This window comes from Acomys minous (assembly GCF_964271855.1).
Source record: "Acomys minous genome assembly, chromosome: 5".
Taxonomy (NCBI): Eukaryota; Metazoa; Chordata; class Mammalia; order Rodentia; family Muridae; genus Acomys; species Acomys minous.
The window spans coordinates 25241672-25265584 of NC_140494.1; the positions used below are offsets into that span (position 1 = coordinate 25241672).

At 44.1% G+C, this 23913-nt stretch overlaps 2 protein-coding genes across 2 annotated transcripts in view; one reads left to right on the top strand and one right to left on the bottom strand.

Moving 5' to 3' along the window:
* Positions 1–229: 229 nt before the first annotated feature.
* On the bottom strand, positions 230–2215 carry LOC311597716 (ral guanine nucleotide dissociation stimulator-like). Its single transcript, XM_084782018.1, has 3 exons — positions 2084–2215; positions 816–1024; positions 230–549 (listed from the first exon to the last, which is right to left on the bottom strand). Exons 1-3 carry the CDS (start codon positions 2212–2214, stop codon positions 503–505), a joined length of 387 nt encoding a protein of 128 aa, XP_084638144.1. The 5' UTR covers position 2215; the 3' UTR covers positions 230–502.
* A 20018-nt stretch (positions 2216–22233) lies between these two features.
* The window catches only part of EPC1 (enhancer of polycomb homolog 1), an 83227-nt gene continuing 81547 nt past the window's right edge, over positions 22234–23913 (top strand). The window contains exon 1 of the mRNA XM_084781956.1: positions 22234–22486. Within this exon, the coding sequence (XP_084638082.1) occupies positions 22484–22486 (3 nt within the window). The 5' untranslated portion in view covers positions 22234–22483. The remainder of the gene's footprint in view (positions 22487–23913) is intronic.

Consider the following 23913-nt stretch of genomic DNA (forward strand, 5'->3'; position numbering starts at 1 on the left):
GGGAGACAGAGGCAGGCGGATCGATGTGAGTTCGAGGCCAGCCTAGTCTACAAAACGAGTCTAGGACAACCAGAGCTATTACACAGAGAAACCCTATCTTCAAAAAAAACAAACAAACAACAACAACAACAAAAAAAAACCACACACACACACACACACACACACACACAAACCACAATAATAAAAAATAAACAAGACATTGAAAAGGACAAGAGTAGAAAGGCTATTTCTCAGGAGAGGGAAGGGAGAAAGAGTGTGGCGGGGCCATTCTCTAAAGAGGTGGACCCACTGCAGCAAGGGTGAGATGTGTGCAAGGCACACTGTATCTGCTGATGTGGTGAGACACAGGTGCCACAGCTGCTGTCAGGTGTGCTGGCTGGACTCTGCTGCCACATCTGGCTGCAAGAGCAGAGGTGTCAAAGAACCTTCTTGTGGTTTTCCTGTTCTCCTACTCTGGTACACAAGCTGGTTCTGTCCCCAGAGTGTTTGGTTTCACTGCCAGTTAACACACTTCAAGCTCTGGGTCTTCAGAGGCGTGGCTCCACTGATCTAAGGATGGAGACAGATGTGCTGCTGAAATAGGCATCTCAAGAAGCAGCATTGGGGCTGCAGGAGGAGTCAATATCTCAGGTTCCTTGCAGCCTTTCCAAAGACAGAGGAGACCCACGTCTGCAATGAACCCAGACCCTGTCCTACAAGAGGACACATACCCACCCAGGGTCCAGTGACAGCTCCTGCAAACAGGAGACTCACAAGCCTCTGCCCAGCACACTGGCTACTGCACTGTCCTCACACACAGGGGCTCAAGCACCCACCTGCATCTTCCTCATCCTCTCTCTGTGACTCACTGGCCTCTTCTTTCTGCAACTCCGTTAGAAGCGTGTGGACACGAACGATGAGATCTGAGTAAGGCATGTTCACAATCAGGTAGGTCTTCAGCTTCCTCAGAATGGACAGGTCTGAGGTCTGACAGAACTCCTCAGGGTTCTTATCTATCCACGTGTCCAGGAAGGCGCAGAGGGTGCTGGGGAAAGGAGATGGACATCACAGTCACTGGCCAGGCCTTTCCTTTTCCAACTTTCCCTTGGCTCCCTGCAGGGAGGATGCAAGGAAGAAGCTGTCCAGCCCTTGTGCATATGAGTACTGAGGGTGAGCATGGCTGTGAGGTCCATGTGAGCAGGGAGTTCCACACACCCATTTCCCCAGCCTCTGATGGAGGCAGCTGAGCAAGCCTGCCTGTTGTTGCCTGGGATGAGGGTAGAGTCTCACAGGGGCACTTGAGGCCCAGGCTTCCCCCATCACCATTGGCAATGCAATTCTTCTCACTCTGCAGTCAATGCTTAGACATCAGTATGGTTCTAGAAACCAGAAAAGAATGAGATCACAGCATTGGCCAAGCTTTACCCTTTGAACCCAAATGACCTCACACTGGAGACCCAAGACCGTCGTTCTTGTTGAAAAGCCCATTTGCTTCTTTACTTGTTTGTCCACTTCACAGAAGGGTGGAAGTGTACATACCTAGAGGACACCAGATAGGATGTCTCCTGTAAAATCCTACATACCCCACCTAAAAGATATCTAGGGGGCAGGCATATTCCTAGAGGGGAATTCAAATTGACCTTGTATTCACCTGTATACAGTAGGTGTATTGCTGTCTGCTCTCAGAATTATTAGTTCACCTGCATACAGTCTGTGTTTCAAATATGCTCGTGCAATAAGTGAACACAGACATCTAAGTGGGCACAGAGTCCATCGGATGGCCTTCCATGTGTCTCCACTCTGGGCCCATCTTATAGGGTATTCCAATACAAGTTCTAGAACCTTCTTTACACATGGAAGAAGTACTTTCACCAAGGCCTTAAAAATTTGGGAGCAGGGATAGCATTTTCAAGGTACAAACAACAGCCACATTCATTAGGGTCTCAGCTCTGGACAGTCCACTCCCTTGGGCCAAGCCTGAGAAATGCATTTTCTGACTTCATGCTGCTGGCTCCTGACAGTACTGTAGGCTGTCAGTAGACACAGTGCTTCCCGGAACCAACAAGAGGACCTGAGACCTCTGGGCTTGGAGGTGGACACTCACCGCTTGAACAGCAGGTCCAGCACCTGCTGGGTGGAGGCAAACCTTCGGTATGTGTACAGAAAGGCAGGGACAAAGAAGGGGTCCCCAGCCTGCAGGGAAGGCACCAGGTGGTTGACCAGCTTTTCCACCATGTCTGCACTGATGGGGACCGTCTACAGGGCTCCTTCTGGTCCCTTGGGGCAGGACCCTGCGCACCCTGAGGAGAGATCAAGGTCGATGGTTTAAAGGGGCTCAAGTCTGCAACATTCTCATTGGTTTTCATCATTACAAGTTTCCCTGGATCATTACACTGCCAAACAGACAGAGCGAACCAAGGAAAACTCGTGATTTCAGACAGGCTACCTTGTCAGTGTGGCCCTGGTCCTGGCTGCCCTGGGTCAAATCTGCTTTTTTTTTTTTTTCTGAGAAAATGACCAGAGATATGGGAGGCAAAAGTGAACCTTGTGTCTCCAGGCACCACCACGGCCTTCATTCTTGTCTTTTTTTGTGGCCTGAGCCTCAAGTAGTCGGAAGACAGCAGGAGAACATCGTGATCTCTCTGGCCAAGAAGGTGGACGCCGGCCAGATCCGTACCCAGGATTGCCAGAGCATCACGCTGACTTACGTCAGGTGCTCATAAAGTCAAAACCCATAAGGCTACCGTATTTCCTCCACTCAGGGGCAAGCACACATCCTGACATACTACTTCCTGTCTACCTATCTCTCACCTACATGTGATCAAGCACGTCCTGTGCAATTGGAGCAACCAACCTTCTCTACTAAATTGAAAACACGTGACAGTTTTGTTGTTTTTCTTTCTTTCTTTCTTGTTTGTTTGTTTGTTTGTCAAGACAATGTTTCTCTGTAGCCCTGGCTGTCCCGGACTTGCTTTGTAGTCCCAGCTGGCCTCAAACTCACAGCAATGCATTTGCCCCTGCCTCCTGAGTGCTGGGATTAAAGGTATGCTTGCACCACCACCGCCCAACCTGTTTTGTTGTTTTTTAAGACTGAGTTTCTCTGTGCTGTCCTGGCTGTCCTGGAACTAACTCTGTAGACCAGGCCGACCTAGAACTCAGAGGTCCGCCTGCCTCTGCCACCACTGCCCGGCATGACTTGTTATCTTACATGAACAACAGCCCCCAGCATTCAGAGAATTATCAGGCCTTGGGCAAGGGGAGCTTGCAGGTAAACTTTAGCCCTTTGGTATCTCTAGGAGAGAAAGTAGGAATGGAGGCTCAGTTGGTGACAAGACGCCCCGGTTGAAGCCTTCTCCTCACCCTTTTCAAAGACAGAGAAGTCTCCCGTCTGCTGGGAATCACAGACAAAAGGACATCTCCCAGGCGAGGTCCAGTGACAACTCCTGCAAACAGTTGCTTCTGAGCCTTCCCCCAGGTAGTACAGAGCATTCCTTACAGGGTCCCCAGCGCCTACCCTGTGAGATTCCCAAACCTTTGGCCTCTGGCTCACCGGTCCTCCAGCTGCATCAGGAGCACAGGTACGAGGACTGTCAGATATGAGTAGGCTATGTCTAAGAACGGGCAGGCTATCTCTGGGTTCAAAACAGGTCTAAGAACTGGCAAAAATCCTCACAGGTCTTGTCTAGCCATGTCTCCAGGAAAATACAAATAGTGCTGTGGGCAGGGAACAGACAGCTGAGTCAAAGGCCTGGTTTCCTTTCACGGACCGCCCATGGACCCTGCCTGGGGGGTGCTCTCAGGCATAGGATACCCACCCCATATGCTTGTGGGTAAGTGGGCAGCGGTGTGTGGTCCATGTGACAATGGAGCAGCACACACACCCTTCCCAGTGGTGGACAACTGGACAAACCTGTCTGGCATGGGATAGGATGAAAGTGGTGTCCCACAGAGACCAGCTCAGCAGCCCCAGGCTCTCCTCTGCCTATTGGGCACTCAAATTCCCACCCGCAATGCTGTTTCCCTTCCTGTGCAGGAAAAGCCCAGCACCTCAGCCCCTCAACTCCAGCCCCTCAAATATTTCCATTTGAAACAGAAGCCTTTGCCCATGACCCACAATCCACCTACTTTGTTTAGTCATAGTCCTCACAATGGGAACAGCAGAATTTATCAGTAGAGGCGAGAGTGCTGCCACTGCTAATGTCCTGCATCCACATCTGTCCAGATGTTTACTGGGCCGGCTGACACCCGTGCTAGAATGGAAGACTGAGAGTCTTGGAAATTTGCCTGCTCTCGAGATTAAATACCACATACCCAGGCATGCGCCATACACACATGTACTTCGCATGTTATGATACAACTTGTGAGCCCAACTGGCTCCTTTCCAAATGCCTTGGTGGCTCTCAAATTGAGGTTGATAGTTTGTTTGTTTTCCAAATATGTGCAGTAGGCATAGCAAACTGACTTAGAAAAGTAGATCAACACATCTGTTAGTTGAAAATACATATCCAGACCTCAGTGAGGTCAATGAACATACTGCAGTAGAGAGATTGTGTTAGGACTGTCAAACCCAGGGGTTCTGAGAGTGAAGCCGGGATCTCAGGGTGGGATTCCTTCCCTCTGACGATGACCGAACCACCGCTGTAGGCTCAGCAACACACTCACTCCTGCAAAAGCAAATCCATTCAAATTTAAAGTTTATCTACTGTGTGCACATGTGCACGCATGCGTGTGGAGGGCAGAGGACAACTTGGCAGAGGTAGGTTCTCTTCTTGATTATGTGGGTCCCAGGAGTATCAGGCTTAATAGTTACCTTTTTCCTCTGAGCCATCTCTCAGGCTCAAGGAAATGGGTCTCTTTAAAGAGCCGTCAGTAGCCTGGCAGTGGTGGCGCACGCCTTAATTCCTGCAGAGGCAGGCAGATTGCTGAGTTTGAGGCCAGCCTGGTCTACAGAGCATGTTCCAGGACAGGCAAGGCTACACAGAGAAACACTGTTTCAAACAAACAAATGACAACAACAAACCAAAAAACAAACCTTCAGTAAGGAGAAAGAGCCCCACTGGCTTCTCCCTTTGTTGTTGAAAAGCAAGTAGAAGGAATGCTAGTGGGTCAGATGTGCAGGTTGGAAATGCCAACTATGTTCCTGTCACAGGGCGAGGCAGCAAGCGGGCATAGCCACCACAGCTATGTGGCTGGAATGTTCCTCTAAAGTGACCAGACTTCCTGATTCCCCCTGTATTTAGAGAGAGCTACACATATAATATGATTCAATTCCCTAATTTTTCAACCTGTCCTGCCAGAATAATCACAGAGATGTTCTGAGTGTTGTTTTGCTTTTGTGGGGTGCTGGGATCACCCCCAAGCATGCTAGGCAAGTGTTATACCACTGAGCTGCACCTGCGATCAATGCAAGAATTAAGAGCACTAGCCTTAAACACCCTGGATTTCCCTGTACAACATCTGGTCACACATCCTGCTTTATTTTAGCACCCCACCTCTTCCCTAACCCCTCACCTCCTTTACTCCTCACCATCCCATCTCTTCCCTCTACTTAGGGTCCTTTCCATGCGTTTCAAGTGGCCCAAGCTCCACCGTCATTTCCTGTTTGTACCCTTGTCAGTCTACTCACTCACAAATGAGCTTGTTCAATGATCAGCAAGCAAGGGAGCAATCTGAATAGTTACACTGACACCCACGTGTGACCTCACAGGCAGTCCAGCACTGTAAGGATGGTTTTCTAGTACTGCTAAAAAAAAAAAAAAATCCCTGCTCTTTATCAAAGTGAAGTGCAATTGTGTTAATTATGTAATCGCTCCCGTCTGGGTTATTTTTATGGCTGCTATTACATACACTCACCAGTTATGTAATAGCCATCGCTGACTTGGCATCCTTTATTCTGAAAGTTTGCCAACAGGAAAAGAAGTTGAGGAGAAGACGGTAGGGGAGGACCTGGGGAAATGGGACTGTAAACAGTTGGCATTCTCATCACTGTACATTTCTGTCTTCCAAATGGTTTGTGCTGTGGTTTTCATTGGAAAAGAATTGATTTTCAGAAAGATACTTATTTTATCAATGAGGAAATTTAAAAGCTAGATTTGATGTTGGATAATAGCTGTTATTAATTCTTCTGTTATATGTGCATTCAGGGATGCTTTTTGTCAGTGACTGAGTCATCCCTGGGACAGCTGACAGGGCTGCACCCTGGGAGTATGGAGCCCCACGTTACCTATAAAGGTGTTCAAGTGAAGCAGCCACCCCTGAACAGTTGTCCCAGGCAGACAGGGAGCCTGGCAGCAATGCTTGTCATGAGAGACAATGCTGTGCTGCTCCTCCCTCTCTGATCCAGAACTGTAATAACTGCCTCTAGCTGAAGAGTGTGTACATGTGTGTGGTATTGTGTGTATGTATGTGTGTATGTGTATACATGTGTGTGGTGGTATGTGTGTATATGTATGTATGTGTGTACATATGTGTGGTGCTGTGTATATGTATGTGTGTGTGATCGTGTATGTGTGTACATATGTATGTGGTGCTGTGTATGTGTGTATGCATGTGTGTGGTGTTATGTGTATGTATGTGTGTATGTGTATACCTATGTGCGTGGTGTTGTGTGTATGTATGTGTGTATATATGTGTATAGTGTATGTGTGTGTGTGTGTGTGTGTGTGTGTGTGTGTGTGTGTGTGATATGTGTGTGGCTTTCTCAGCCTGCTTTCTTGCAGAACTCAGGACCACCAGGCCGGGGATAGCACCACCCACCATGGGCTGGGCCCTCCCCCATGGATCACTAATTGAGAAAATGCCTTACAGCTGGCTTTCATGGAGACATTTCCTCAACTGAGACTCTCTCTTCTTTCATGACTCTAACTTGTGTCAAGTTGACGCACAAAGCTAGCCAGTACAATAGCTAACCAAAATCTAACACGAAAAGGATTTTTTTCAAGGCAGAAGAAAAGTAGTTAGTTAAAAAAACAACTGTCTAAATGCCGACAGTACAATAGACAGCCTATGTCTACTGCCGCTAAGTAACAGTCAGGATCCCTAGTTGTGTTGTGACTTGAATATGGCAAACTCTTCCTTTTCACCTGAGACTTGAAGTACTTACTGACCCTCCAGCACGAGGCTTATTCTGTAAAGAGAACCACTCTCATGTGTTACAGGACTTCTCACATCTATCTTTGTTTTGTTTGTTTGGTTGGTTGGTTTGTTTTGTTTTAGAGACAGGGTTTCTCTGTGTAGCCTTGGCTGTCCTGGACTCACATTGTAGACCAGGCTGGCCTCGAACTCACAGCGATCCACCTGCCTCTGCCTCCTGAGTGCTGGGATTACAGGCATGCGCCACCACCGCCCGGCTCCCGTATGTATCTTACAGGACTCCTCAGCTGCTTCCTGCCCTTGCTCAAAGGTCACACTTCAAGGGAGAGTCTTTGCCCAGTGTTTCCATTGCTCCGCTATTTTAATTCTTCTTTGACTTAAGGGATCCGTCCTGAAATTGAAGCAGTGAGGTCTCCCAGGGGGTTTTCTCATTACCCTGCCCACCCTCCACAGGAGTACAGCAAGGAAGCAGGAGGCAGGAGTTTATACTGTGGTGTTTTCTTAATAACAGAGTCACTTTTCTGTACATCCTACCTGAAACACCTCCCCTTGCGGCACCTTTACTATTATTTCCTGTGTCTCACTACAAGACACACACACACACACACACACACACACACACACACACACACACACACAGAGGTTTGATGTTTTAATCAGCTTAGGGCCACCAGAATCCAACTAGAGCCACTATTCCACAAGACACAGGTATAAGGAATTTGAGTGACAGCCAAGGTCTCTCCAGATTCAGAGCTCACATGCTGAACGGGCTGCTACTGAGGAAGGCATCTGTGTGGCTGTAAAACAAGAATACTAGGGGACATAATGGGATGATGAACAGTAATATAAAACATACTCCTGTAGGTCAGAGACTTTATTTTTAAAAGTATATATTTGTTATATATACAGTGTTCTGTCTACATGCCAGAAGAGGGCACCAGATCTCATTAAAGATGGTTGTGGGCCACCAATGTGGTTGCTGGGAACTGAACTCAGGAACTTTGGAAGAGCAGTTAGTGCTCTTAACCTCTGAGCCATCTTCCCAGCCCCAAAATGTTTTATTGTGTATTTTCTTTTTTGTTTTGTTTGGTTTGGTTTGGTTTTTTGATTTTTCAAGACTGAGTTTCTCTGTGTAACAGCTCTAGCTGTCCTGGAACTCGCTCTGTAGACCTGGCTGGCCTTGAACTCACAGAGATCCCCCTGCCTCGGCCTCCCAAGTGCTGGGATTAAAGGCATGCGCCACCACCACCCGGCCTGTGGGTCAGAGACTTTAATGCAATACCTGAAACTTTAAAGTTCCTAGAGGGAAATATAGGGGAAATAGTTCAGAGCTAGGCACTGGCAAGGGTTTTCTGAACACACCCCAATATAGCCCAGGAAACAAGCTTGAGCATTGAAAAAAGGGGCGTTTGTGGCTTTAGTTGATGGCGAGACCTGGGAGAGTGGTGCTGAGAAACGAGGAGGGGTAAGGTGGGGTAAAGTCTCACGCAGCAGCCAACTTGATTCAGAGCATCAGTTTATACTGAGAATTCAGAGGAGCCACATACGTGTCCAACCACAAGGGCAGACTGCACGTGGCAGACAAGCCGCATGTGGCAAAAACATATTTTTCCGTAGAGGCACATACACAAATCACAAACGCCAGTTGTAACGAACAATCCGAAGTAAACTCACTCCTATCCACTACGCCTGGGAGAGGCATGCGAACCTAGTCCAAAAAACAATTTCACGTCTTTGAAGAAACTGAGGTCACAAGACTCTTGTCTTGGTTTCTTGGGGTTTTCTCACAAACACTCAGAACTCTCCTCACAGGACTCCAATTCTTGGACCATGCTCCTACAAAAGGGGTATTACATGAAATTAAGATGCGTCTACACAGCAAAGGAAATAGTCAGTAGAGCAGGGAGACAGCCGGTGAAAAGGAAGGCGCTGTGCCGACTGCACTTCACACAGGAGTGAGCAGGCACAATGTATAAAGAACTACAAATCTACAAATCTTCCAGTCAGTACATAAAGAAAATATTCCATGAAAAAGATACAAATGGTCAATAAATGCTTGGAAGAAAAGTTTGGCATTCTTAGGAATCAGGAAAATGCAAATAAAAATTTTTTTTTGAGATTTCATCTAATTTCAGTCAGAATAGCTACTAAGAAAACAAATGACACACTGGAGAAATGGCTCAGAGGTTAAGAGTACTGGCTGCTCTTCCAAAGGTACTGAGTTAAATTCCCAGCAACCATATGATGGCTCACAACCATCCATAATGAGATCTGGTGCCCTCTTCTGGCATGCAGGTGTTAAATAAATCTTAAAAACTTTTCTCCCGATGTGGAGAAAGGGGAACACTCCTTCATTGCTGATGGGAGTGCAAACTTGTACAACCACTTTGGAAATCTATCTGGTGCTTTCTCAGAAAACTGGGAATAGGGCTTCCTCAAGACCCAGCTATTCCACTCCTTGGAATACACCCAGAAGATGCTCCAGCACACAACAAGGACATATGCTCAACCATGTTCATAGCAGCCTTATTCATAATAGCCAGAACCTGGAAACAGCCTAAGTGTCCCTCAGTTGAAGAATGGATAAAGAAACTGTGGTACATTTCCATTATGGAATACTACTCTGTTGGCTCTGTTTATTAACAATTAAACTTTATTATACAACCCAACTAGCATACACAAGAAGGAAAAAAGGTTAAAGGGACAGAAGAATGAACCTTTCAGTCTCCGTTCTACAGGATAGGTCTTTAGGTGTCTCTCTGACCCACGAGCTGGTCCGGTCCGTTCCTCTCTCTCCGTGCTCTCTGCTTGCCTTCTCTCAACCTCTTGTTTTTCTTCCCACCACCTTCCCAGTCACATGCAAAGGGCGGTCTCCTTCTCCCTTCGAGGGTCAATTAGGAAAACAATAGCCACAGTGAGGTTCCCAGGTAGGCTTCCTGAATTCCAAGCCCAGGAAGGCTCCAAACAGTCTCTCACAAGGTATTCATGGTGTGCCCCAAGGGTAAAGCCCGCCAAGATTGCTTCCACCTGTGACAAAGCTTAATCTTTCCCACACATCCCCCTTCTCTTTTAAAAAATTAAGAACTATATACACATATATACATATATACATACTTATCAGGACATACAAAAAGACATAACAAAGTCCTTTTATACTTGTTAACCTAAGGGAAAGTATACCACTATCCTACCAAAGAGAGTCCTTTTTTTTTAATGAGAAATTGCAATTATTAATCTACTAAAGCTTCTAGTAACACTGTGGCTATCTAGTCTTCAATCTCATCAGAGACCCAAGAAGGAAAATCTATCTAATAAAGGAAGTGTTGGCAGGCAACTTCCAAGTTGCAGAGTACAGAGAGAGCAGACTGCCTGGATAGTCACCGAATTCTCTCCTTCATTGGGGCAATCAGTCTTCAGCCTTATCGGCCCAAAACATCCAACGAACTGCTTTTTGAAGCAGGAAATCCGACGGTCTGGTCCATCTATTTTCTTTAAAGCTGGACAGTCATCTTTCCAGCATCATTGTTGATCATTGCAGACAATCATCCTGTCATCAGCAGTAGAGATAAGAGCAGTAGTAGAGCAGTTTTTCCGTCTAGTGACTATTCTGTCACCAGCGTCTCTTGAAGCCCCCATCTTCAATGATGTCAGCTATTAAAAACAAGGAAAATTTGAAATTTGCTGGCAAATGGGTGGAACTAGAAATGATCATCCTGAGTGAGGTAACCAAGACCCAGAAAGACTCACATGGTAGATACTCACTCATAATCAAACATTAACCCAAAAGGGATGCCCCATGAACGTCTCCACTTACCAGGAGATTGGGTTAGATGTGAGGACCTCCTATTGGGACTCTAGGTGAGAGAAGTATGGGAGAATGGGGAAATAGAAGGACCCAGAGGGTCCTAGAAACCTACAAGAAGAACATCATGACAGGTGGATCTGGGGGTCTGCTCAAACTACTGCACCAAGCAAGGACAATACATGCAGTAAGCATTGAACCCCTACTCACATCTAGTCAATGGACAAAACATTCTCCACAGCTGTGTGGAGAGCGGGGACTATTCTGACATGAACTCTGGTGCCTCATATTTGACCACTTTCCCATGGTGGGGAGGCCTGGTGGCACTCAGAGAAAGAACAGGCAGGCTATCAAGATGAGACTTGAAAGGCTGTGACCTTTCAAGTGGAGGAGGAGGTCCCCTTCCAGTACAGACCTAGAGGAGGGGAATAAGGTGAAAGAGGGAGGGAGGGAGGAATGGAAGGAGACAAGTAAGTACAACTGAGATGTAATTTGAATAAATTAATTTAAAAAAACAACTTTTCTCCCAATTCCTTCTGTGACTTATTGGTTATAGATGTGTGTGTGTGTGTGTGTGTGTGTGTGTGTGTGTGTGTGTGTGTGTTGTTCTGGAGGTGGAACTTGAAATGCATCCGCTGCCCGGTGGTGTAGTGCACTGTAAACCTGACACGGGAAGTAGAGGCAGGAAGATCAAACATTTAGTTACAAGCCTTAGTTACATAGCAAGCTTGAGTCCAGCATGGACTATATGAAACCTTGTATCAAGGGGGAAACAAGCAAAGAAAGAAACAAACAGAGCAAAAATCCTTATCCAGCTATTGAGAAGGCCTGAGCTTGCTTACCTCTTTGGGGAGCCTGCCGTCCCTCTCTAGCGGATCTCCCTACACCGAAGCTACTGCTGAGGGCTCCGCCTGAAAGTCCTGAAGTGTTACAATAGTGTGATCCTCTATTCCTTTCCCAAAATTTGCATTTTCCAAAACGAAGGTTTTTTTTTAATTATTAAAAATTTGCTATCTTGGGGCTGGAGAGATGCCTCAGTGGTTAAGAGTGCTGCCCGCTCTTCCAAAGGTCCTGAGTTCAATTCCCAGCAACCACATGATGGCTCACAACCATCCACAGTGAGGACTGGCGCCCTCTTCTGGTGGGCAGGCATACATGAAGGTGAAACACTGTATACTTAAATAAATAAATCTTTTTTTTTTAATTGCTATCTTTGGAAAAAACAAAAAAGAAAAACAAACAAACAAAACCCCACCCTATTTGCTCTATCTTTTTCCAAGTACTCAACAGTCCATTTTCAACATGTTGACCAATTACAAGTCTCTGCATTAGCAGCTGCTACCTTCTGCAAAAAGAAACTTCTCTGGCCAAAGTTGATATTAGCATTAACCTATGGGTAGAAAAATACTGAGAAGACAGTTTGACAATATGTCCATTAGCAAAACAACAATGGTAGGTTCTCCTCTGGGTCCTATGGCCTCCCCAGTCATGGCATTTTGACCAGGTTTATAGTACCAGACATGAATTGCTCCTAGTGAGCAGGCCTCATATCCAATTACAAAGTGTGGTGTATAAACTGACAATATGGCCATGACATGGTATGGCTAAGGGAAAACTTTTATTGGGATATAAGAAAGAGAACGGGCAGAGGCATCTGGAAGAGTCCAGAGCAAAGAGAGAAAGAAGCAGACTGAACCTGGCCATGAGAAAAGTAGGAGCAGAGCAGAGAGAGAGGAACGGAGACAGAGAGTGAGACAAGAAGAGAAAGGGCACAGCTGAAACAGTACAGTTATTAGAAAAACTAATAGCTGGGTGAGGGAAGCCTGTGAGTGGGAGGGAGTTTAGCTTAAGGGAGGTGAGAAGAGCTAGGATGCTTTGAAATGTGCAGCAGGTACTTATGGTCCTGAGGGAGCCTGGAGGGCAGGATGTGCTGGGGTATGCTAAGAGGCATCACAGACAGCCACTTGTCATCGTTGTGCCTTTCAGAAGCTGGGAAAATGGAATGTCCTTTGGACTTAGCTGCAGCTGGTTAGTCTCCTTATGAGGCCTAGCTTGTCTGGAAGGCCACTCAGGTCCACCCCAGCTGGTTAGTCTCCTTATGAGGCCTAGCTTGTCTGGAAGGCCACTCAGGTCCACCCCTGGAGAAGTTTATCATAGTCTTTCTACCTCGACAACCTGCACAGCACTTTCCGGGACTTTGAAAGCTGGGGAGCAGGGAGCAATTTCCAAGTTAGTTTCTGCTTAATTTCTCAGTATCCTGCAATCAAAGTGTGTTGCGCTTTCAGCAACAGGGTTTTCCCATCTAGTTATTGTGGTCAAAAGAGCAAGAGCAATAAATAGTATGTACTGTGTCCCCACCACCAACAATGGTGTTTCAGGCCACCCTGACCATAGTGGAAGTTTTGGTTTCTTTAAAAATTCAGTTATGTTATGTAAACATGTTTTTGTTTTAAACCCAAATGTGGGATATGGGTCTGCCTTAGTTTATCCACAGCTGTTAACTATAATTGCTTCATGCAGAGGCATGGTCTTTGCCAGCTGATAACAGCTGCCTGAGAGTCAGAGCGGGGCGTGGTCTTTGCCAGGGGCAGATAGTTTAGTTCTGAGAACTCTGAGAGGGCCAGAGAGAGAAAGGGACACTTTGAGAGAACTCCTAAGAAGGCTGCTGCTCCCCATGCTGTTGCTGATTCATCTTTTTGTTGTGTTTGCTATTGCTGGACTGAGATGGTATTGCAAAAAATAAAAAATAAACAACAACAACAACAACAACAAAACCACCCAATGACCCTAACCAGCAGGGAGTAGTGAAGAGGTCTACATCTCCTTTCTCTCCTACTTAGTGTTGGGGGGTTGGGAGGGAGGTATAAGGAACCAAAATAAAATAGAGTTTTAAAAAGTAGTGCCAATCCTGACTAATAATAACTGGCAGACGGTATCCCAAGCTTAGCGTCTTCATTAAATGTCTCATGTCTTCTGAGATATTGCCTACACACACACACACACACACACACACACACACACACACACACACATACACAATCTAGTAGGTTTCTGTAAGGCCTTTTGTTTTCTTATTTGTTTTGTTGTTTCAAGTTTTTTTGTTTGTTTGTTTGTGTATTATTTTTGAGATAGGTTTTTCTCTGGGTAGCCCTAGCCAGGACCTGCATGTGGGGAAAACTCCTGTCCCTGGAACTTACCCAGGCTGCCTTTGAAGCCAGAGATCACCTGCCTCTGCCTCCCAAGTGCTGGGACTGAAGGTGTGTGCTGCCACCACTTGCTTAGCTCTATAAGGCTTTTTTTTACACGTTCTTAGATTTGATTAACCTACACCTTCTCTATTCCAGATTTAATCCCCAGTATTCCTACCCTGTACTTTCAATCTCTTGTTTCCTGCCAGCCTCACCTACTTTAATTCCCTTTCCTCTCTTACAATCCTTTTCCAGATTCCGGATCTCTCCAGACATTCCAAATTAAACACACAATGAGAAAAACTTGAAGGTAAGCTCTACCTATGAGAGAGAACATGCGTTTGTCTTTCTGGGCCTGGGCTACCTCAAAGCAGTATAATATTTTCCAGTTTCATTCGTTCTCCTAAAAAATTTATGACTTTGCTTTTCTTTCAGCCTAATAAAACTCCATTGGGTCCATGCACACCACACTTTTCTTAGTGTTCGTCAGCTGACAGAAAGCAGGCTGATTCCATCTCCTGGCTACTGTGAACAGAGCAGCAACTGACGTGGGCATGCAGGTGTCTCTTTAGGAGGACATGGAGTTCCCTGGCTCTGTGTCCAGAGGGCTAGGGCTGGGCGTATGGTTTTAGCTTTTTGAGAAACATCCAGAATGACTTTTTCTGTGCCTATGCCAGTTTTAGTCCCAACACCAGTAGCTCTGGGTTCCCCTTTTGCCCACATGCATGTCAGCATTTGCTGTTGTTGGTATTCTTTGTTTGTTTGGGTTTTTTTTTTGTTTTTGTTTTTCAAGACAGGGTTTCTCTGTGTAGCCTCGGTTGTCCTGGGCTCACTTTGTAGACCAGGCTGGCCTCGAACTCACAGCGATCCACCTGCCTCTGCCTCCCAAGTGCTGGGATTAAAGGCATGCGCCACCACACCCGGCTTGTTGTTGGTATTCTTGATGATACTCATTCTGATTGGGGTGAGAAAGGGACCTCAAAATAGTTTCAGTTTGGCTTTCTCTGAGGGGTAAAGGAAAAATACCTTTAAAAATACTTATTTGCCATTTATATTTCTTCTTTTGGGAACTCTTTGCTCAGGTCGATATAGTCCACTTTTTAAATTTAGTTGTTTGTTTTCTTGACATTTAGTTTTCTGAGCTCTTTGTAAATTCGTACAATTTTCAACTAATTTATAGGTTTGCCTCTTCACTTGATTGCAGTTTCCTTAGCTGTACAAAAACCTTGAGACGCTAGGTAAGAGACATATAGGAGATAGGGAAATAGAAGGATCCAGAGGGTCCTAGAAACCTACAAGAAGAACATCATGATGGGTGGATCGAGGCGTAGGGGGGTCTGCTCAAACTATTGCACCAACCAAGGACAATGCAAGTAGCAAACATTGAACCCCTACTCTGATCTAGCCAACAGACAGGACATTCTCCACAGTTATGTGGAGAGTGGGGACTGACTCTGACATGAACTCTGGTGCTCCATATTTGAAGTGGGGAGGCCTGGTGGCACTCAAAGAAAGAATAAGCAGGCTACCAAGATGAGACTTGATAGCCTATGACCATATAGTGGGGGAGGAGGTCCCCCTTGGTCTTAGACCTAGGGGAGGGGAATAGGGTGAAAGTGAGAAGGAGGGAGGGAAGAATGGGAGCATATAAGTAATGAGATAAAATTGAGTTGTAATCTAAATAAATTAATAAAATTAAATTTAAATTAAAAAAAAGAAGTCTTTCACAGCTTTGCCCTACTTTATTTCAAAGCTTTTATTTTTCAGACCATTGTGAATGGAATTATTTCCCTCATTTCTTTCTCACATATGATTGTCATCAGTATATATGGAAGGCTACTAATTTTTTGCATGTTCATTTTGTATCCTGACACTTTACTAAAAATGCTTATCGACTATAGAGAATTTTCTGGTGGATTTTTTTTGTTTTGTTGTTGTTGTTGTTGTGTTTTGTTTTTCAAGACAAAGTTTCTCTGTGCAGCTCCATAGACCAGGCTGGCCTTGAACTCATAAAAATCTGCCTACCTCTGCCTTGAGTGCTGAGATTAAAGGGGTGTACCACCACTGCCCAGCTTCTGGTGGATTCTTTATAGTCTCTTATATGAAAATAATATTATATCATGTTTCTATCCTATTTGTACCTTTTCCCTTGTCTTATTGCTCTTGCTAAGACTTCCAGTTCTATAATGAATAAAAATCTAGAAAGTAAACATCCATATCTTGTTCCTGATTTTAATGAGAATGCTGTTTCTCCCCCATTTAATATTATGTTGGATGTAGGTTTGTCATATATAGACTTTATCATGTTGAAGCATGCTTTTTCTGGTCCAAATTTCTCCAGGACTTTAGCATAAAATATTTTATCTAAAGCTATTTTTTTTGCATCTATCAAAATGATCATATGATTTCTGTCCTTGTGACCATTTATGTAATTTATAACACTTATTAATTATGTGTATTGAGCTGTTTCTGCCTTGATGATATAAAGTCAACTATGTCATAGTAAATGATCTTTTTTAATGTATTATTGTGATGATTTTCCCCTATGCTTTTAGTACCAAGGTAATGCTAGCTTTGTAAAAAGAGTTTTGTGATGTTTCCTAATTTTCTCTTTTATGGAATATTTGGAAATCTTTGGTTAGTTTCTCTCTGAAGATCCACTGGTGAATTAATCTGGGCCTAAACTTTTTTAATTCACCACTTGCTATAGTTCTGTTTAATTCATGTTTGTTGCATCTTGGTTTAAATTGATAGCTCATATGGATCTAGAAATTCATCCATTTCTTTGCGATTTCTCAACTTAGCATTATATGATTTTAAAGTAAGGCCTTAAAAAAGATTTCTGTGAATTCCATTGATATCTGTTGTAATGGCTTCTTTTTCAAAATGCTTATTATTTTATTTGATTAGGTCCTCTCTCTGTCTCTGTCTCTGTCTCTCTGTCTCTGTCTCTGTCTCTGTCTCTCTCTCTCTCCTGTATAGTTAACTAATGCTTTTGCCAATCTTGTTTATCTTTTTAAAGCTCCAACTCTTTGTTTCAATGATTCTTCTAATTGTTTTTGTTGTTTATTTGTTTCTTTCCATCACATTGATTGCTGTTCTGATATTACTTACTTGAAGCACACCCCTCTGTGCCTGGCCTCTCTGGGTTCTTACCGTAAGCACTTAGAGCTATAGATTTCCCTGGAAAGATTCCTTTCATTGTAACGGCATAGCTTTGTTATGTTGTTTACCCAAGAGGGAGCCTCATTTGTTCTGAAGATCTCTGATTTGATTGTTCAAACAAAGGCTGTTCTCTATATTTATTGAACAGCACAGCAAATACAATACTGAGAAAAGAGTAAGGAACTTTTGTCTTAATTTTTTTTGCTAGAGTCTCACAAGGGAAAATTGTTTTTCTAACCCTATTGACTCAGAGCAGTGCACAAAGCCATCAAATGTTACCAGTCTATGGCCACATGCTGCTGTCAATATTCTTTGTGCGGGTCGCTGCCTTCAGTGCCTTGCTGCTTTCAGCAAATGCTCTTAGGTCTTGGACCATATCTTATGGACACACACATACACTGTTCTGAGTCAGGGTCATGATGGGTTATGAGAGAAAGAAGAGAACATGGTATATTGGCCTATTGAGGAGTAAGATTAACTATATTGTTTTTCTGAAAGGCCAGCTAATTTTTTGTTTATTTTTTGATACAGAATCTCTCTGTTTAGTCCTAGCTGTCCTGGAACTTGCTATGTAGACCAGTCTGGCCTTTAATTCAAAAGAGCCTTCTAAGTGCTGGGATTAAAGATGCGCCCCACCATTCCAGGCGTATGGTCAGTTAATTCTAAGCAGACTAACTGTTAGCAGAGTGAATGACAGTTATAAGTGATCTCAAAGCTCATTACTAACTTGGTTACAGATTGGGTGAAAGTTTGATTTGCAAAGTCAAACTACAAGCAGCATTTCTCAGAGAAGTCATTTCCACAATGTGTGTGTGTGTGTGTTTACTTTATTGTATTTAAAATTCTTATGCTTTATTCATTAACAACCCCCTCCCCATACTCATCTGATTTTGTTCAAGCATTTTTTTTTCTTTTAGGGCAGTGTTTTTTCATTTTTTACTTCCTTTTTTGCTTTTATGTCTCATCACACACACACAATTTAGTAGTATTTTGACTGTACCTTATAAGCTTACAAAATTCTCGCATGTTTTTATTTATTACTCCCTTTCATTCATGTATCCAAGTTTGTTTCTGAATTTTGTCACTTTTGAAACCTTTTTTTGTGGTGGTGGGGCTTTTCAAGACAGGGTTTCTCTATGTTAGCCTTGGCTATCCTGGACTCACTTTGTAGACCAGGCTGGCCTCAAACTCACAGAGATCTGCCTGCCTCTGCCTCCTGAATGCTGGGATTAAAGGCGTGCACCACCACGCCCGGCGACTTTGGATTTTTAAGGCAGAAACATGGCAATTATAAGGGGGTGATGCTGGGATTTCCCCAAGAGTACAAGACGTTTAATACTACTGTTCACTGGGGACTGAGAAGCTGGACGTCTCCCAGCTGGACCTGTCCATGACCATCAGGGCTGTGAACCCTGAATTACCTGAGAGAAACTAAAATCTACAGATGCATAATCCCTCTCTGCAGTTACAAAGGCAGAAAACCCTTGAAAAACTTAGTCGTAGGCTGTAATCCAGTGTTTAGTGGGGGAAACCGACAGGAGTTACTGCGGGCTACTTGGCTGTATTCATCCCGCTGTTGCAACTGACCATATACGTATTTGACTTAAAAAACAGCAATAAGCTTGATTAGGATTAAAAGGTTACTGTACCACCTCTTAAGAATTAAACAAATAAAAGCCCCCAAAGCATGTCTTCCTTTATTTCTCAGTTCTATGAGGTAAAGGTCTTAATTAATACACCTACTGCTCACGAGCTGAAGTATCCGAAGATTCTGGCTCTAGGAGCCTTGATCTGCTGGGGCAACGAACGTTCTAGGTCTTAGATTTAAGTAGTTGAACATGCTGTTTCTGCTCATGTACACGTGGAACTTTGGTTTGCTAAAAGCCAAACTCCAAATTGAAAAAAATTACTTTAAAAAAAAATTAGCTATTCTAAATTCTAGCTTCAATGATGCATTGTAACAACAGAAGATACTCAGATTTTTTTTTTCAACTGATTAAAAAAGTATTAGGAGTTTTTGTTTTGCTTTCAAGACAGGGTCTCTCTGTGTAGCCCTGGCTGTCCTGGAACTCGTTTTGCAGACCAGGCTGGGCTCGAACTCAGAGATCTGCCTGCCTCTGCCTCACAAGTGCTGGGAATAAAGGTGTGTGCCATCACACCCACTTAAAAAAAAAAAAGTAAAAAATTTAAAAGTAAAAGTACTAAAGCTAGCTAGGCCAGAGCTGTAAAATGAGACTTTACCTAGGAAAACAATCAAAGCACAAGTAGGCACAGCTAAGGAGACTCAGGCAACCAAGGCAATTTACATGTGGTCTGCTTTAGGTCTTGATCACGTTTATAATTAACTAACCCATCATCACTGGCTATCACCGTGTGGATGAAAAGTAAAACTCCATGAGATGTGGCTATGTGAATTCAAAATGAACATTGTGGCGGTTTTTCTCCTCCACTTCACCCACTTTCTGGGGTTTACTTAGCACTGTCAAAATCTCCAAGTGTGTCATCTTAGTCACCGTCTGATTCACTGCTTAAACACGGAGCTCCAGTGTATTTGAGACTTCAATCCTTTTTACGCACCTAACCCTCCCAATGTCAATCCTCCCGGCACCTCTGACGACACCTGCCGCCCTTTCCCTTCCTCTCCGCATGCGTTGGCCATGCTGGCCTCCACGTCTCTTCTAGAAAGTGCTTCTGGAGTCTGCATCAGGGCTTTAGTTATGTCCTGCTACAATTTCCAGGTAGTTTCCCGATCTTTCAAGTCTTGATAAGAGTAGTCTCGGTACTGCCCCACGGCTCCGTAGGTGGCGCGCCGACATTTGTTAGCTAGCTACTTGTCCATCTGGCCTCAGGATGTTATGAAATTAGGAGATAAGGCACTGTTTGTTCATTATTACCTGTGAGCAGCCGCTGCTATGCACAGCAAATGCTACATCCTCAAAACTGTAATAAATAACTTGTCTCTGAGAACTTTTCAACACTTTATCCCACCATTTGCCTTCGCACACACAGAAAACAAACAAGAAACCTATTCGTGTATACCATGCATATGGCTTCAAGAATTACTATTTCATCAGCTTTATGATTAATAAGAAAATGATAATAAGATACCAGATGCCAGATTTTAGAATATATGAGGTTTATTAAGTGAGCATGGGGAGAGAAGGAAAGTGGGAAGGGGCTCCCAAGAGAGAGGCAGAGAGAGACAGAGGAAGAGAGAAAGGGATAAGGTGGTGAGAAGAGAGAGAATAGAGAGTCTAGAGAAAGCCAAGAGGAGGGTCTGTCCTTTTATATAGCCCTGGGCAGGGCCACGCCCCCCATGGCAGGCAGGCAATGACATCACAGGTAGGCAGACTGAAGCAGAATCCCAACAATCAGGAAGTATGTAATTTAAAAACATGCGTAACTTACAAAGTGCCCAGAACAGTCTAGACTATAGGTAATAAAAAGGAGTCCTCGGTATACTTGCAAAAGTGTCTATTCCTTTGCTGATATTTTTCTTATCATGGCTGCTCGATAAATATTTGTGACTGCAGGTTTATCCCAGTTACCTCTTTCAGTTGACTGTAGAACAGGTGCAAAAATATAGAGGCCACAGAGGAGTTTGTCTCAGTCTATCTGAATTAGCCCCACTCCTGTGGGTCACTACCTGGCTGACAAAATTCTGGTTTTGCCAGCCTCCTGGCTTACTGAGAAGTAGGCCCTGTTTATTCCACTTACCTATTAATCAATAGCATGTGTTCTGTAATTCTGAGTCCTGTTGTAGACAGTGAGTGATAGAGTAATCCTAGGTATAGCTTTTAAAGTGTCTACCTATTAAATACTATCCAAGTATACCAGACCTGGGGGGGGGGGAGGGCAGGGGTGTAGGCAATTCTCCATTTTTTTTTTCATCCTTTAATATTTTCTTTTTTTTCACCCTTGGCACATTAGAAATTTAGGAGGCAAGGAATGAATTGTACAGTGAATGCGTTCAATTCACACACTTAAGAATCTGAAACACTTTGCTGGCTTTGGGGAGTTTACATTTGCAACTACAAGCATTAGATTCCTCTAACATTTTTATGTTTAATTTTCAGACTTGTCTTTATTAGAAAAGTCTGTTTGCAGCAACCCTCCTCGGCTCACAACTAGAGAGAATCAAGTTTCCCAGCCCACTTAATTTGAAAGCCTGCTAAGATAGGTGAAAGACCTTATAAATATGTAAAGCAGGAAGTTCAGATTACAGTCAAGTAAATCCCTAATGATTGATGTTCTTTTCAAAACAATTAAAAGAAGAAAACAATAACCAAAAAAAAAAAAAAAAAAAAGGAAAAGAAAACCAAAAACAAAACAGTGCATTTCCTAGCACCAAAGGTTGGTCCGGAGTTCAGACTCAAGGGTGTACTTTAGGGCTTTATTTATTTTGAATTTTTACCACTTCCTGGAGGCCGGATGGAAGGATCCAAAAAAACTGGGCACCTCAGCCATTTTGTTTGTAAGGCGGAGCAGTAGAACTGAGCCAGGCAGGAAGGGGTTTGGAAGCCGTGTTGAAAGGGGGGTGGGGGGGCGCGGGGGAGGGAAAGCTGAATATGGTTTCAACTTGTGTCAGGATTCGAGGTTCCTTAATGCAGGAACCCGGGTGCTCGTGGCTGCAGGAGGCCCTCGGGGACACCACACCGAGCACACGGGCATCTTTTTCCAAATGGCCGCGTCCTCATCCACCCTCCTACACGGACGCCGTCTCGCGTGGAGGAGCCCCCACGCGCCGCGCGCAAGGGCGTGCCCAGATGCTTCCGAGGACGCGGCCGCTGCCATTGTTGAGCTTGTCACTTAATCCCAAGCCCCGACTCGGGCCCGGGCGGCGGCGCTCTCCCGAGCCCGGAGTAAGATGGCACTGTCGTGCATTCTTTCCGAGCTGCGGGAGGCGGGAGCGAGCGCCGAGCTGGGCGGCCGCCAGCCAATCGGCGCGCCCGCCCGCCCGTCCGCCCGCCCGCCCGCCCGCCGGCGCAAAGTTGTTAACCCCGAGCCTCCCGCCGCCGCCCGCTCCGCATCCTCCAGCCTGCTCCATTCCCCCGAACGCCCTCGGATCCTGCGGCTGCCCGCCCCGCTCCGCCGCCCTCCATGGAGGAAAGTCTCACTTTTGATTTACCAAATATTTTCAGGATGTTTGAAGACCCGTACGTTACCCGGAGGCTGTTTTTTCTGGACAACGCAGTCCCCAGCCTATATTGTTACAATTTTTTTTTGAGAGCTGGCTGCTGCTGCTTTGCCTACACTGATGGTAAGTTTATAATTTTAAACATTCTTGGCATTGCATCTTTGAAAGGAGCACCAGATAAGAGAGATTTTCATTGTGTTTCTTCTCACAAAACCAATCTTCGTATATTTCTTTGGCTTCGATCTCTGCACGTTCCACCTAATTTTGTCTGGTTAATTTTTACCGAAAGAAAAAAAAATAGTTTTTCGCTTCATTGTTAAAGATAAACGTATATAATGAAAATTATACTTTAATTGCTGTGAACTACAGGGGAACTCAGATGTTTCAAGATGGACTTTTTTTGTGTGTGCCAGCAATGTTGGTCCAAATATGTACATATCCTCTTTCTAAAAAATTATCTATTGCCTAATTTGTTCAGAGTAAATTATCAACCAGCAAAATACCGTTGTAGTTTTTGTTTTGTTTTGTTTGAATAGACCTATTGTGATTCTCTTGATGGAGTACTTGAATACAAACTACAGAAAGCAGCTCTGCTGTAATGAAGGTGGAGATTGACATAACCCGGTTTAAGTTATGGCTGTGGCTTAAATAGTGGCTCTTTTATAGCTGAGCGGATCTAACTTGTGGTCTAGGATGTGATTTCTTTAAAGCTCTTTGTCGATTCATCCCTGCAGATCTCTCTAATGTTTTCTCCAGAAAGGTACATTTGGGAGACATTTTGTAATTTTTGGCATTTTGTAGTTTTCTTCTTTTTGCACACGGTGGGAGATTTTTTTTTTTTTTTTTTTTTTTGTTCTGCATTGATCTGTGTTGGTGGCGCTGTAGTGCTCCTCAACAATTTGTCAGTTTTACTAAAAGAAAAAAGGAAGAAAAAAGGTGGGGCAAGATTTTTATCTATTATCCTTTAATTTTCATTAAGAAAGTTCAATGTGGTCAGCTGTATTATTTAGCGTTTTCTGTGGACTGTGCACCATAGTGAGAGCAGACATGTCGTCACATCCAATCCAGGGGACATTATGGACAAGTATGCGGTTGGCATTTGTGTTTGATTTGATCTGATTTATTATCTCTATCAGATTCTTTAATAATAAGCTGATGTTTACCCTTTCTCTCCTTACTAGCATTCTATATTTATTTTTTTTTCTAATTTTACAAAACCATGCCTATTGGTCCCCTTTCAATGTAACAAAACATTTGAGTATTAGTTCCTTGGACATTGTAAAAGTTGAATTTTATTTTGAATCAAGGGATTTCTCAAATACCTATTCTGAGTCGGTCTTGAGGATGTTCTAGTAGCTTGCGATGTCTGTTTTATTTTGAGCTGCCCCTTGAATTGAATTTATGGATCGCCTTGTTTTAAAAAGAGCAAATATTTTAATTTTGGGAACAAGATAATTTTTTGAGAATATTAAACACATACTTTTAAACTTAAAAATCCTGCTGTGCACACATCTAAGGATGGGTTACATCTTTGTTCTTGAGTTATCTGA